We start from the raw sequence: 16,120 nt of genomic DNA on the forward strand, positions 1-16,120 counted from the left end.
TACTGGTAGGTGATGGGAAATAGGTTTCCGCGCATTTTTGCATTTCAACAGTCTTGCATCAATTAAGAAACTTTATTTTTTGCTTGTTGAAAAATTGTCCTAAATGGGCTTAAGAATGGTTTAAAATTACTGATAGGTGATGGAAAATAGGTTTTCGCTCATCTTTGAGTAATCATTAACATTCTTGCATGAATTTAAAAAAAAATTTTTGCTTCGATATAACGTAACTCGATATAACGTATCGGTGATGAAAATAAAGTTGCCTTATATCGAGGTATAACTGTATTACCGGTATAAAGTAATGGAACATTTTTACTAAAAATAACCAACTTTTCCCGCTCTACCCTAAGTACCGATTTATGCATTATGCATATGTTACACAAATTTCAAAGTTCTATTCCAATCCAATCCGACATACAAAAACAAATACGAAAACAAACGCAAAACGAAACAGTAAGAATGATACCAACCGCCCTCATTCACTTCGTGTCTTGCACGTACACATAATCTCTGTGCGATCGCTTGACTATATCGATCAGTCAAGTTGACTGCGGAAGGCGTTCGCTTTCGTGTTTTAACAGTCAACTTGCGATCCTTTGAAAAGCACTGCTTATAAGCTCACATATGGAATACACGCTGCATGAAACATTTCAGTCCGAATGAGGCGCGCACGAATCGAACAGGCAATGTTCGTCTCTACCCTAACCGTAACGCCCGTGCCAGCGTAACGCCTTCGGTCGATACGATACCGGCGACGATGCAAAAGCATAAGCCGGCCCCGAGAAGAAGGCAAACGTCAAAAACATGTGCGCGTTGCGATGGTAAAGCAGATTTGTTTATGTTTACATCGTGTTCACGCAGTTTTGGTCGTTCTCCGGTCGATTCATCAGTGGGTTTCGAGAGGTTTTATCAGTTTTAGTACGGTTTTATCTGGTTGCAGTTCGGTGCAGTTTGGTTTGGAAGTGCTAAAATATTCAGTTTATTTATCTTTGAAGTGAATTCGGTGATACCAGAGCGAATTATTCAACAAATTCAAAGTTTAATTCTAGTGCGACAAAGAAGAACGATTCTCTGCCATCTGTTGAGTTTGTGTGAAGAAATCGGTGTAAGGAAAATGCAAAATCAGTGCCCTGAGATGGAGATTGAAGCCGGCCCAAGTGTGGAGCAGAAAATTGCTGATACTGGTGCTGCAGCAGGACCGTTACAGCCGGTGTTGTATCGGAATGTTAACATCCAGCATGGTGATTACCGTAGCGTTGACGAGGAGAATATTGTGGTGCTTCGTCAATGCTTCTCTCCCCAACCGAAGCCGTTGGAGAACGGCGAGGAAGAACCGGAGTTTATCTGGTTCGAGGAATTTGTTCCGCCGGCAGATCTAGAGGTACTCATTTTATTTCCAGCTCACTTTGAACTGCACGATGTTGTGAAAAAGGCGAATCGCATCTATTGCCGTCCAAACCACAATGTTTAATTATTTTTAAATCACTGCTTGGAACAAACTATTTTCTCCACCTGGGTTTCTAATTAAGTCTCTTATTTAGTTTAATCGGCCTTCCATGCCAAGCAGTTAAGAAAAAAGTATGTCACCACTCAGATATCTGCTATGCTAGGTACTTTGGAGAAAGGGAACATTTTGCCTGGTTGGCAAACGAAAATAGGTTTATGGTTATGGACCATCATAAAAGCTAACATGGTCCGTTTAAATCCACTGACGAGTGGCAGGCGGAACCACGCGGTATGCAAACATCACAGTTCCAAATTCATTTGTCGCGGAGAACAAAAATGTGAATGCAGTGGATCTATTCGGGTGCGCAATTAAAACGGGCCGTTAATTTGCAGTGTGTTACCATCTGCCGTAATCGTTGAGCGTAATATATTTCCGCCTGACAGTAATTGTCAGTTTCGACCTTAACCTTGGCGCTCTGTCAGCGCCGGGATTAGCGCGCACAGGACCAGTTGCGCGCTTGTCAGTCCTCCACCGGGAGTGGCGCTTTTTGAAATGAAATTGTTGCAGTAAAATGCAGTAAACGAGAGGATCATAAAATTTGGGGATTTCCTATTCATAGCTTTTGTTTGTTATCTTGAATTGGTGCTGATCTGGTCTTGTGATGAGGAAACTCAAAAACAAACTGACACATTTTTTATGAATAAAAATCAGATTGAAATTGATGAAATGGTAGAAAATTGATAATATTTTTTGAAAGCAGTTTTTTAATTCTTTTAACCATCCGATCTTGTTTCGCGAGGAATCTCCGTAGAAAAGTTTCTGAGTAGTGTTTTGAGGAGTCAACGTCCTAGCTGAACAGCAAAATACGCAGGTTGAATCCATTCTTATACTGAGAGGGAGTGTTAAGGGTTGAAGGTCGCGCTGACTTAGCTCTACTGCCCTATCAAGCAAAACATCCTACCTTACTTCCCAGCTTTTATTCTTTTTCTCTGCTAATTGTCCAACATTACCATCACCAGATGTTTCACGCCGGAGGAACTTAAAGCCGATACCCAAACGCGCTGCACCTGCGAAAGCGTATCTGTGCATCTTTATTTGCTCAGTCAGTGACTTATCAACACCAGGTTTTCTGCTAGTATTGAAACGATTTATTGCTCGACGCGGCCGCTCCGGTCACATCCACTCAGACTGCGGAAAAAATTTTGAGGGAGCTAAAAACGAGTCGAACGAGCTGTTTGCCTTGTTGCGGAAAAGTGAGGAGTGCGCGAAAATTGCATCAACGTGCGCTGCAAAAAGAATAACTTGGCACCCAACACCACCGGAAGCACCGCACTTCGGCGAAGTGGCCAAGAAGCATTTGTATCGTCAGCTCGGTTCATTTTGAATCGCTAGTAAACTCTTGTCCATTGCTTATAAAGCTGCAGTTTTATAAAGCTGTAGTTGCATGTCCAGAAATTTTGAAGTCACTGGTGCACCGAATATTTGGAAGAACTTCAAAACTACATCACTATGAATCCCCAGAACCACGCGTTGCTGCCTGGTAGACTGGCTATTGTCGTCGATCAGCTACAGTTCCCCGTTTGTTGGCCATTAGCACGCATCGTGACCACTCCCTTTGATCCAGATAGTTTGACGAAAGTGGTCTTGCTTCGCACCGCTCACGGAATCATCACATACCCAATCACCAAAATCTGCCTGCTTCCGGATCACACTGCTGCTGTAACTAAGGGAGAAGAAGCTCATTGAATGTTCAAAGGGTTATGCTATGCATAATGATAACTGATCTGCGTTAGATTTTTAGAATCCGCTGCTATGATCAACTCAACACCTATATTTATCTGAGCGGGGGCCTAGTGTGGTTGGTAACGTCTCCGCCAACCACGCTCGACGCCTGGGTTCGAATCTCACCGCCGACATAGGTGTCGATGGTTGTGGGGTGGCGTGATCCACTCACAACCAACCCAACTGGTCTAGATTCAATCCTAGCCTAGCCTAGCACCGGGAGATTTTCTGAGGCAAAAATCTCTGGGATCACGCCTTCCATCGCATGAGGAAGTAAAGCCGTGGGCGCCGGTCCGTTAATAAACGGGTCGTGAGTTAGGGACCTGGGTGTGGAGTCGCCTCCCTGGGCGTCGCTAATTGGCCACAACAGTGGCGGAAATAGACCGACGGAAAATAAGCGAGAATAAAAAAAAAACATATTTATCTCATCGCTCTTATTTGTCTAATTTATCGTCGAACTTGACTATTTTTTCAGAGTAAAACGTCCGACTGCACAACTAAATTTACCTCTCGAATCGAAATTACTTTTACTTTGAAAGAAAAAAAGGAAAATTTGAACGTTAATAAGCGTTAAAATGAATATAGGTGTGGGAATGAATATAGGAACGGTTCCTTTAGTTCAATGTTTTTTGAAATGTAGAAAAGTTAATTATAGCTGTGAATTTGTCATTTTTGTCGGTTATCAGTGTCAGCTAAATCAACTATAAACAGCGAATACGAAAACAGCATAGGGAGGCGACTACCGGAAAAAACGGGGAAATAAGAGATTATCAAGAATTTAATTTTTTTTATCAGGGAAATCAGGGAATTTGAAAAGAAATGAGGGAAAAATTCAGTGGCTTGGAATTTTTCTACGCAATCATTACTGAATAATGTTCATTTCTGTGCATTCGATGTGGACGCCAATTATTAATAAGGTTGCTTAATTTGTTTCTTTTTTCAACGCGAATGTGCAAATCCATGTCAACTGATTTGAACATACGCAAAAATTTAATCGAACATTTTTTATTTGAATGAAACTATGTACTCGTATTTGGCTCAGCAAACTAAGTATTTGTTCCAGGTGGAAGAATTTTTTTCTGAAAAGTAATTTTCTAAAAGAACGTATCTATTTTAGCATAGGCCTTTTTTACCCCATTTCCGCGGAGAGAAGTCAGTTTTTATCTCGAAAAATGACTCTTATTACTCAGCAACAATATGCACAACTGGCACAAACTCTAAAAACCTACCGACACACCTTTTAACATAGCCTAAGCAAGCTTGACCAGCATCAATCTCATATTCCAGTAATCAAAGACGGTGGTTGTTTACCAATTAACAGAAAACTCAAAGACTTGCTCAGTAGTTTGAGAGTGTTCATAACTTGAATTTATAAATAGTGAGTCCAATGAAAGACGAAGTCAAATTTCTACCGCACGGAATTTTTGCCAGCACAAATAATTGGAACTAACTTAATTGAGATTAAATCTGTTTTAAATTTTTCGATGGGATCTTAAACATTTTAACTGAACTTCGTCCCGAGAAATTTTCAATAATTGTTCCAAAATTGCATATTTCGACAAATTATGGAAAAATGACAAGAATACTCCAATCCGCTGGAAAAGAATCCAGCTGAGGTTCCAAGTAGTCGACCAATCATTTTACTTTTTTCCGGTAAGTAAATCGTTTGCTAGAATTATTCTTGAACAGATGTCACGCATCTTTTTTGCAACTAAAAACTTCGGATTTCGCCTTAGGCATACCACAACAATTGCTCAGAGTCCCTAATATAACCGAGCTAACAAATCTGAAGTTTTTTTAAGTGGAGCTGCTATTCTACTATTCTAAACATAGAAAAAGTATTCGACAGTGTTTGGCATAAAGGATTGATTGGGGGGGGGGGGGGGGGGGTGGTTATGGAAATTTACCCCAGAGCTTGAACTGGAAAAATGAAACACTAGCGTTTCAACCTTTCCTATGAATTTTGGTGCTCCTAGATGTTTCGAAAGTGCCTCAAATCTACAAACACTTCAATGAAGTTTTCTTGGAAGTAAACGGAAAAACTATGAACCTGACGAGCAATCACTCTGCGGTCATTTGATGTACTTTCGAGGCGGCTATGGGCATAAAAGTTTACAGAAACAGTTAAAAAGCTATAAGCTCTCAGGCAAGGGCTCCCAGACTTTTTGAAAATTTTAAAATCTTACAATATCGTGCCATTTACGTATATCGAAAATCCGTACTTGCACATGTACGCACAATAAGCTTTACACTTAATAGACAAAATTTTAAATTTATTTTTCATCTGATACCAAAATTCCACCAGCGGTTTTTTTTAGATTCGAATTTCTCCTTCACGTTCGTATTTCATGTTAAATCAATCAGGCATTCATATTCGTTTGATGTCAATGATTCTACATATATGTCATACCTTCGATTTTCTATGGAACTCATTTGGGGAGTATTGTTCAAAACTCCTCAGCAAATCATTCTCATTTCGAAATTATTCGACAGGAAGGGTTTTATTTGTTACAATACCTACCTACCTTTATTTCCTGGAAATTCTTGGGTAATATCTTCGGGGCAGATTCTACTTGGGTGTTTTTCAAATTTGGAAAGCTACCCAGGTTTCGTTTTTTCAACAATTCTGCCCTAAATATATTTTTTTTACGTTCAAGGCCGTAATTTTGCTGTTTGCATTAACGATTGTTATCGTTTTGCCTTGCATTGAAAGGTTCGGATCGTTCATTTTATGAAAAATATCATCCAAATAAACTAACCTGATGAGTCACAGATCACCATTAAATTTACTCCCCAATGCAAAATTATTGTCGCTCAAATATGTTCTTACCTCCGATTTTAACTCAAACAAGCGGAACGACGTGTTTTTACAAGACAACCAGCGTACTTCGGTATAAGACAGTAACGTAGAATGCGGACTTCCCATCACTTCGCACAACGCTTCGAATTATCTTGAGTTTTAAGGTCTAGCCTTGATGAAGTTGATTATTTCACTTACACTTTCCTACAAGACTTCTTTCAACGATGATGAAAGTTTCTTCATAGCGAGGGCATGACGATGAAGAATGGAGTGACTGCTATCAAAATTTTGTACCTTTCTCTTAATTCTTGCCACGACTCCAAAAATATTTTCTGCCACCGCCTTCGCGGCGTCCGTACAAACATCAGCACAATTATCTCATAAAGCTTTGTTGTGAAGTGAATGATGAAGTTGCTAAAATTGGCAGCGGTTTGCAAAGAAACAAATCTTCAACAAATCAGAAAATTGATATCGTACAAATACCATCACAATTCCTAGCTCTGCTACATCTGTGGATTCATCAATCTGCATAGCAAATTTTGAAATTTGCAATCCAAAAATCAAAGTCCTTTCGACATCTTTAACCATGTCGAAAATACGTGTTGTTCCGCATGGGAAATGGATCAATCCTACTGCCTTATCATCAATCATGAGCAATAATATGTGCGTTCTCCCAGCTGGTCTCGTGGTACGATGCTGGCCTAACAAGCCAGTCGGTGTAGGTTCGAGTTTCGGCTCGGGAGAGACTGTTAATGTCAGTGGGATCGTCATAACTTGTCCTGTACACTGAACAGTTGGCTGCGAAGTTTGTGTATAAATAAACAGAAGGTCGAGTTCCGTCTCGGAATGTAGCACCGAAGCTTCGCCAATACGTGCGTTTCACAAAAGCAAAAGCTTGGAACACAATTTGGGAAACCCTGCTCTAAAGAATTCTCGAAACTGCAAACGGAAACACACTTAAGTTTCGCGTAGATTTTCTACGCTTTCTCACATTGTAATCGTGAGCGAAAGAATCCAGAAAAAGTAATCCTTAAGGTTTCCCTGTCTATGGGACCAGGAGTTATGATTAAGAATCCGTGTATCGAGGATCCGTCGGAATCGAAACCTTTCACGTTAGAGGATTCGCGGAGTTGAAAACGATCAAGTTTACGTTAGCTGGTTCGCGGAGGTTTTAAAGGACACAAGTGAAAGTGTTATGAGAATCGTAAACGAATGCCAATTTCTCGTCATTTAGAGTAGTGAGGGGTAAAAGTATGAACAGAACTATTGCAAAAAAGCTATCATAAAATTCGGATTTGTTTTTCAAGCGGTACATAAACCTTTTGTCTTCAAAACGTATTAGCAGAGTTTTTTGAATCTCGGAATTCAAAATGGCGTCTGAGCCATTTTCCGATCTCTGGTCATCATCGAAAATACATATATTGGTATTTGATCTTTCTCTTTTCATTGTTTCTATGGCCACTAGAAGTCCCAGTGAAATCTGTTCCGGAAGGAACATTGCGATATCATATCACCAAACCCGTTAGAATGGTCTGTGGAAGTAGTTTTATGGGCTTTGAACCAATAATTGCAAGATTCAGGTAAAAAAATCATTTATTTTATTCGTACTTTAACCCCACAACGAGTTTTCCAACTGGTTTGACTTTCAGGACGAACACCAAAATATTTTCAGCAGAACAAATTCACGCAACAAACCACAATTATACAAGAGTTTTTTAGGTTCGGTTGTTTTCGAGTTCCTGTAGTTTCCGAATAGGGGAACCGTAGTTTCCAAAACTAAGAAAATTGAATCAAAGCATTTCAAAATACAATTTTCCTCATTATCTGAACCATTTTGAACCTTTCAAACGGTATCATAAGTGTTTACATGTGTGATTAACTGACGTTATAATGCTGCAAATTCATACAATATAGCCAGTTTATTTTGCTCGTATGTTTCGAACAGGCCAATGCGTACTTTTACCCCTGCGCACTTTTGCTTTTCGCTACTCTACCATTAACCTCTACCAGGTTCGAGTCGATCAGTGAAAGTCTTCAGCTGGATATCCAATAACGACAGTCATGTTTTCTTAGAGAAAAACGCAACTTATAACAATTTTAATTTGCCATCTGCTCGATAATATTTCGTAATGTGCGACATCTTTAAAGTAGATATTTTTTTGAAGCACGTAAGTTTTTATCTTCCAAAAATTTCAAAGATTCCTACATGTGGATTTTTAGGAAATCAATTAGGAGATTTTTCATATGCGATTCACGCAAATTATGTCTGTAACGAGAAGCGATTCCTGTTGAGATTCCGTCACCAAGATACAGGTATTCTGGGAACTCACACTCAGGATGTTTGCGTGCTAGTTAGGGAAATCTGAATGATTATCCAGAAAGAACCTTTTTACACCTGAGAAGGTTCTGTAGCGCCGGTACGATTCCTGTGTGTTAGTCGATGTAGATGAACTTCTTTTACCCACAAGCATAAATTTCTTTTACATGGCCTCATAGATTGTAGAGTCGAAAAACACCGGAACATTTGATGAGAACATTGAGCTTCTTGTGGATTACGACAGCCCAAAGAACGAATGATTAATGAGGACGATACTCCTTTCTCCAAACGTAACACCATTTATCTACGGGTTAAACCAGCATGTGATTCAAGCATTTTATTACTTGAAACTCCCAAAATACCGGAAATGTCGCCACCGAATAACTGATTCAAGTCAACGCAGACAACCGATTCCAATGAAATCACACAATCCCAGCCGGTCCCCACGCTGGTTATAAAACTGAATTTATATGTTGATCACGTATCAACTAACAAAAGGATATGATTACCTTTCAGTACAAAGGAATATGAACGGTGAAAAGTATATTTTATTAAAACAGCTCTCAAATAAAAGGGCGACTTTCTGGCGATTAGGTTGCGTTAAAGGTATCTGTCATACCTTTAACACATCATATTCGAAACTTTAAAAAGTGCAACTTTTACTTGAAGGACATGATTTAATGTGACTTATAGCTATAATATAAAATATAAAAAAAGGTCCAACATAGGTCCTGGGTGTGTTTGCGAAAATCGGATCCATAATGTATTCATATTGTAGTAACCCAGTTTTAAAGTTTATCTACAAAGATGCTAGGTTGTAGTAATGGTATGTCATAAAACCCGCACAGTGAAACGTGTATCTTCCGAGAAATGCGCCAGTTTAATGATGAGTCCTGTAAACTTTGTGACATGTTTGTGGCACCAGAGATGTTCCCAAACGCTAATGACGTTCTATTGAATAAACGACTATATTTAAAGCCGACTTTATGAACACGTTGTTTATTATTTAAACAAGCATCCGAATGGCCCATGTAGTAATGATTTTATTTTGCCAAAACACAATTAACACTTTACTCATCTTGCACGCACCAAGTGACTCCAACGAAATCCAGATCACCACCGTCACCAAAAGATTTTTCATGGAAGAATGTTTTTTTTTCTTTTTGGTTTATATCTAACCACAGGCTTCGAAATGAAACACTAACTAAACAATGGCGAACAACACTGGAGCAAGTGTTGTTCGCCATTGTTTAGTTAGTGTTTCATTTCGAAGCCTGTGGTTAGATATAAACCAAAAAGAAAAAAAAAACATTCTTCCGGCTTTACCGAATTCACAACAAGCAATTAATATCAATTGCAGACATCTTCTAAACAACGGACGGGGAAAAAGCGAGTCCTGCGAAATGCTTTCCAACTGTTATCTAAACAAAGTAAAACAATTCATTCTAACCAGTTGTCTACCGGCCCCGGTTAGAGAGATATTTCGGCGAGAAATATTATCTCACTTAATAAGAGAGTGCGCACTTTGTAATGTATGTTGCTACCGGGTGGAGATTTATTGCCGTACCGATTTGCCCAGCGAGTGGGCGAATAAACATAAACGGCTGAGATCTTTTGAGTTTAGCGCTAACTCATGCTTCACATGGTGCTGTGTTTAGATCGCTATTAATTACCATAAAATTAATACACCTCTTGGTTGGATTTGTTGTGACAGCGAGCACTGTTTGGCGCGTTCGTGAGCCCATAAATTAAAGCTCTAGTATTCAACGAGAAACGAATAGTTGCATTTTGTGGTTTGCAAAACCGTCTGACTTTTAATATGAAAATATGCACCATTCCACAAAAACAAACACATTTTTCATAATTAGTACGCAGTGCTTCGCAATGGAGCTTGCCAAAGTCGCTCCCGAATTATGGCGTATTCCCCAAAGATTGGATCATTTACTTGCCACGTCAGTCGCGGCTCGTCAGTGTCATTCCGAAGTCAACTCATGTATGGATCCAATTTCCAACCCAAAATTAGTCTATGCCAAGAATGCGCCGCTTTTCTAGTCCTTTGGATACCGCTGCATGCAGCGGCACCGGCATCGATTCCCACGAGCTGAAATCAGTTTTGTCATCGTTGTGACGGATGCCATCGTCGCTGCTGTTTTGGCAAAACTTACCATGATCGAATTTGCTTTGCTGTTTGCTCGCGCTGTCTGTCTTTCCATCTCCGTCTCAAGATTCGAGCTTGGAGATTTCTAGGTGAAATGCACCCATTCAATCAGCGGTAGAGTAGTTCGTTTGATATACGAGACACGACTTTTTGATGACACCATAGCTGGAATCGATGTGGAGGAAGGAAAACCAACCGGGAGGATGAAATATTGTTTGCTAGGAATGTGGAATTTGAAGTTTTAGTGTACTTTAAAGTTTTATAGTTTTGACTTTACCTGATTAAATGCTGCCGTGATTACGGACTCTGCGCTGAAATATAGCAATGAAAGAACAACTGCCACGTAAAAAGGAAAATTTTATTTATTGTCTCCTTCTGAAATGTGCTGCGGAAGTGGAATTAGCCAAAAAAATTGAGTAAAAGTTTAGTTCATGGTTTCAATGGGACAATATAGTGATGAATGACGGTGACGTGGACTCCGCGCTTGTGGTATCATAAATCGTTGAATCTTCTTACTAAATAATACAAACTCATTTACCACTTTGAGCTCGCTCGTTGCCATCGTTTTGTCGGAGGTTCAATTTCTCGTTGGATTGATTTTGGTGTTTATATCTCCCCATACTTGCGTTGGCAGGAGAAAGTGTTTATCAACTTAGGGATCTTACTTCCAAGTAGGTATTGGCTGGTTTTTAGGTATAATGCATTTCTAGCTCAAGAAGCAAATCAGTTTGTCTCGTCTATTTTTACTCGGAATGAAATTTGGCTGATATTTTGGGTACCACTGAAGGTTCAACTTTATATATTGCTTACTTTACAATTTATATGTTTTATTACTTATTTTCCCTGATTCAAGTTGTCTATTATTGATTATTTCAAAAATTCGTTAACGTTTCAGTCTACTTTCTCTTTCGACCATATTTTAAGTTTTTATAAAATTCAAAGAAAAAAAATCACAGGAGGGTTGTGTGCAAAGCCACGACCGCAAGGTTGAAGTAGAATACTTTTACACAACTCTACTTACGGCTGTACATTAACCTACGGCCGGGCGAATCGGTACACGCCGCTTTTCGCGTTTAGCCCGGCAGAGGCCTAATGCGCACGGCCAACACAATGGAAAGGTGTTTTCACATTGAAAATTAGACACGGCTTTACTTGAGTAAGTGTTGGCAAATGCATCTACCGCTAATACCGCCGCTATCGTACGAAAGCGCTTCGTTTCATGTGGGGAATAATATCAACAACGAAAAATGACGCTCGTCTGAGCACACCCGAACTGTTTCCCGTGCCGCTGCCGTACCGCTTCCATTTGCTTCCTTATAACATCCGCCTCATAGAAGTACCGACTGCACCTACCGCTGAGGCTGTTACCATACTGCTACTGGTACCCAAAACTATTAACTCTTCAAATTAAGTGTTTTATTTGTCCTCAAAAGAACAATTGTTCAATCCCATATCGGATAAAATGCAATCGCATCTTTGTAATATTACCGAGAGTAATATTCTTCTGAACAAAATGATCCAACTTTTCCATTAGAGGAAGTGCCGGCTGATGTACGGCAAAAATCTCTCCCGATCGCTCGCGTTGGCGTTCGTTCTCAGGCAGAGGCCTGAGACGTGGTGACCAACCACAGGGCAAGTGATTTGTTTAATTTGAAGGCAGGCACAGGCACAACCCGGACGGTCCATCCAGCTTACCTTCCGACTAATGAATGTAGCTAGTTTTCCCAGAAACACTCTTTCATGGCCAAAGGGCACTACGAAATAGGCCACACCTTTCAGTTCAGTTGTTCCATTCTCTAATGTTCTTCAGAAAAATCATTCGACAATTCGCATATGATTTTTGTATCCAGCGAATAAACACCGATGGTGCTCTCACACACGCAACGGTTTTAACCCGTATCTTATTGCGGTTTGTAACATCAAGCGATTTCGTTTGCTCGCTGTTGCGTGTTGCATCATGTTGCAACTTGGCAGCTGGGAGACGACGAAATTCTGTTCATGCTGATTGATTGAATCGACTTCATATTAGCTCTGCATAGTCGAACTAACTGCTTTTGTGAAAGCGTCCTAACAGGGCAGTTTATTGTTCAAAGTCGGTAATGCTGATCGCAGCCTTTGCGCTGCCCCTACCGTGGGGGGTTTACTAAATAAAGTAAATTTAGACAACTACAACAAAATTTGATTCCATCCCGCACAGAATGTCTGCTTGTGCTGACGCCAGAAAATTATTAACCTTCAATTATTTGTTTATTTTCCTTGAAAAAGGCATTTTGCGGTTCAAAATCGGTTGCTGATCGCAACCTTCGAGCTGCCCTAACAGTGGGGGAATTGAGATACACGGACAACATGCACTGTGGAAGCTATTTCACATTCAGTGAATTAGACGGGCGCGACAGATTTAAATTGCTAGGATCCAACACAGAATGCTTGCTTGCGTTGTCAAAAAATTATTAACTTTCAATGACTTGTTTATTTGCCTTGAAAAAGGCATTTTGATTTTCAAAATTGGATTTCCTGATGGCAATCTTCATGCTGCCTCAACACGGAGGGAATAAAGGCAATCTGGCGACACACGCTGAAAAGAACCGCGCTGCTCCTGAGACATGGTGACCAACCACAGGGCTAGTGCTGCTGCTAAGAAAGGACGACTGCTGTTGTCGCTGTCTAGAACTATTATGAGCGGCTTCGGCTGAAACAGGTTCTTATATAAGCCAAATATCATGTTTTCAATTGCAAGGTATATGATTCTGTCGACCGTGCTTGGGAAGCAATCATATAACGACCAATCAGAGGTTGAATATTTCGTTTTGACAAGGCTTGACTATTTTCAATAGTACAATAGTGCGAATAATAAAACTACAATTATCTTTTTTGGGAAGAATCTTAGAAGGTTTCCCAATCTATTGCTACAAGAACGAAGGAAATCCATCGAATGCTAACCGATTTATTGGCATTTGAAATTGGACATATTTTTCACTTTTTTCGGTTTTAGATTTTCATTTCACATCCCTATGTAGCCGAACTTCCTGAGAGAAGTATTCTACTTCAAAACAATAACGCAAAACACACTTAGTCGCAAAGTGATATCTGCCGTGAAATCTGGGTTGTTATGAGTGTTATATTACTGTGTGATTTATGAGTGAGGTTATTATGAGTGTCATATTACTGTTGTCTCCTCAGCTGGTCTCGAAGTACGATGCTGGCCTAACAAGGCAGTCGTCGTAGGTTCGAGTCTTGACTCGGGAGAGACTGTTAGTGTCAGTAGGATCGTAGCGCTAGCCCCGCAATTTTCCCTGTACACTTAACGGTTGGCTGCGAAGTCTGTGTATAGTAAACAGAAGGTCAAGTTCCGAATCGGAATGTAGCACCAAGGCTTTGCTTTATTACTGTGTGAAAACGAAATAAGCGACGTTTCGCGTGGAGTTAATTCACGACCATTTCGAACGGTGAAATGATTCCACGAAGATAGGATAAGTTTTGAAAATTCATTCCGAGTTGTGCTCTCGTCGTGTTCGGTCGCAATTTTGTTTCGATCTCGATAGTCCCGACCAGTAATTCGCCCACAAGGTCACCGTGCATTGTGCTCTGAAGAAGAAGTCAACAATAGCCCGTGCGTTGTGTCGCTGCCAGAAAAAAATCGGTAGCCGGCGCACGGCCGTTTGGCTGCATTGGTCGATCGGACAACCAAGGAAGGAAGCAGCAAGCAGAGATTGGCATCGCCCGTGCGCTGATTGTGAAGGAGAGCGGCTGCATAAGCTAAGTAGTTTTTTTTTTGGTTTTTTTCTACAATATTATTTACTGATTGGCATTTTGCGTGTGTGCCTCACGCGTCAAACATGGACGACGATGGTGGCATGACCGAAAGCGGGGACGAACACTCGCTCGTTCCACCGCCTAGCCCTCCCGGATTCAAAGTTCCAAGGGTTAAAAATGGAGCCCCGCAGGAAGCTACCCATCGGCTTAAGCAGTATCCGGAGGGCAAAGCTGGTATTGGGGCTGTATTTTTCCGGCCGAAAGTGAAAGCATTGAACACAATGCAAATCTGTAAAGATCTGGCACGATTTACAGCCGTGACTGAAATTACTAAAGTACGCCCGAATAAGCTGCGTGTTTTGGTGTCCGACCTCAAGCAAGCAAACGAGATTGCTGCTTGTGAGCTCTTCACGCGGGAGTACGACGTGTACATTCCAGCTCGCGTAGTTGAGATTGGCGGTGTGGTCAGCGAATCGAGTCTGACTGTCGAGGACCTGTTGAATGCTGGAAAAGGCCTTTTCAAGGATTCTAGCCTTGAACCTGCCAAGATACTTGAATGTAAGCAATTACATTCAGTATCGCTCGACAAGGGTGTAAAAACTTACACCCCTTCGGACTCTTTTCGCGTGACTTTCGCCGGGTCTGCTCTGCCGAGCTATGTGCTTGTGGACAAAGTGCGTCTACCCGTACGCTTGTTTGTACCGCGGGTAATGAATTGCCTCAAGTGCAAACAGTTGGGCCATACAGCCTCCCACTGTGGCAATAAAGCACGTTGTGGCAAGTGCGGAGAGCAACATGCGGATGACGCCTGTAATAAGGGTGCTGAAAAGTGCCTCTATTGTGGGCAGACTCCGCATGAGCTGTCTGCATGTCCCGCGTACAAACAGCGCCAAGAGAAGATCAAGCGGTCTCTAAAAGAGCGCTCTAAGCGCACTTTCTCAGAAATGCTTAAAGAGGCCGCTGCCACCAAACTGGTTTCCCCGAATCTCTTCGAGGTCTTGTCATCCGAGGAGTCTGATTCTGACGATTCAGTTGGGGAACCTTCTTTTGTTGAACCCGGGAAGTCTAGAAAGAGAAAAAACCTCTCTTCTCCTAGACTTCCTAGGAAGGGACAGAGAAGGTCTCCATCTGAAGTGACTGATACTAAGAAACAAAAAAGTGTTGTAGAAAATCCGAAGCAAACTCCTCCGGGATTGGCAAGATTGAATTCAATAAGGAGTTTCCGGTCCTTCAGGAACATCAAAAAACCCAACTGTTCCTTCTTTTTCGTCCAAGATTCAGCCAGAATCTGGACTGCTGAAGTTTTCAGATATTGTGGACTGGATTTTTGAAAATTTCAACATAACTGATCCTCTTAAAAGTCTTCTGCTGGCATTTCTACCAACAGTTAAAACGTTTTTGACGCAGTTGACTGCTAAATGGCCCCTCCTTGCAGCGATCGTATCCTTCGATGGCTAATTCATCGGCTGAGATGAAGGATTCTATCTCTATTTTACAGTGGAATTGTAGAAGTATCATCCCCAAAATTGATTCATTTAAAGTGTTGATTAATAAGCATAAATGCGATGCATTTTCCCTCTGTGAAACTTGGCTCACTTCTAATGTAGATCTCAACTTCCATGATTTGAATATAATTCGCCTTGACCGAAACACCCCTTACGGAGGAGTACTTCTAGGGATTAAGAAGTGCTATTCTTTCTATCATATTAACCTCCCCTCGGTCCCAGGCGTCGAAGCTGTCGCATGTCAAATGACAATACAAGGTAAGGAGCTTTGTCCACGCTCGACGCCTGGGTTCGAATCCCACCGCCGACATAGGTGTCGATGGTTGTGAGGTGGCGTGATCCACTCACAACCAACCCA

At 41.0% G+C, this 16,120-nt stretch overlaps 1 protein-coding gene across 1 annotated transcript in view; it reads left to right on the plus strand.

Moving 5' to 3' along the window:
• Nucleotides 1-860: 860 nt before the first annotated feature.
• The window catches only part of LOC129731391 (pseudouridylate synthase RPUSD2-like), a 503,699-nt gene continuing 488,439 nt past the window's right edge, over nucleotides 861-16,120 (plus strand). The window contains exon 1 of the mRNA XM_055691365.1: nucleotides 861-1,381. Coding sequence (XP_055547340.1) covers nucleotides 1,115-1,381 — 267 coding nt within the window. The 5' untranslated portion in view covers nucleotides 861-1,114. The remainder of the gene's footprint in view (nucleotides 1,382-16,120) is intronic.

Source organism: Wyeomyia smithii, chromosome 3 (assembly GCF_029784165.1).
Source record: "Wyeomyia smithii strain HCP4-BCI-WySm-NY-G18 chromosome 3, ASM2978416v1, whole genome shotgun sequence".
Lineage (NCBI taxonomy): Eukaryota > Metazoa > Arthropoda > Insecta > Diptera > Culicidae > Wyeomyia > Wyeomyia smithii.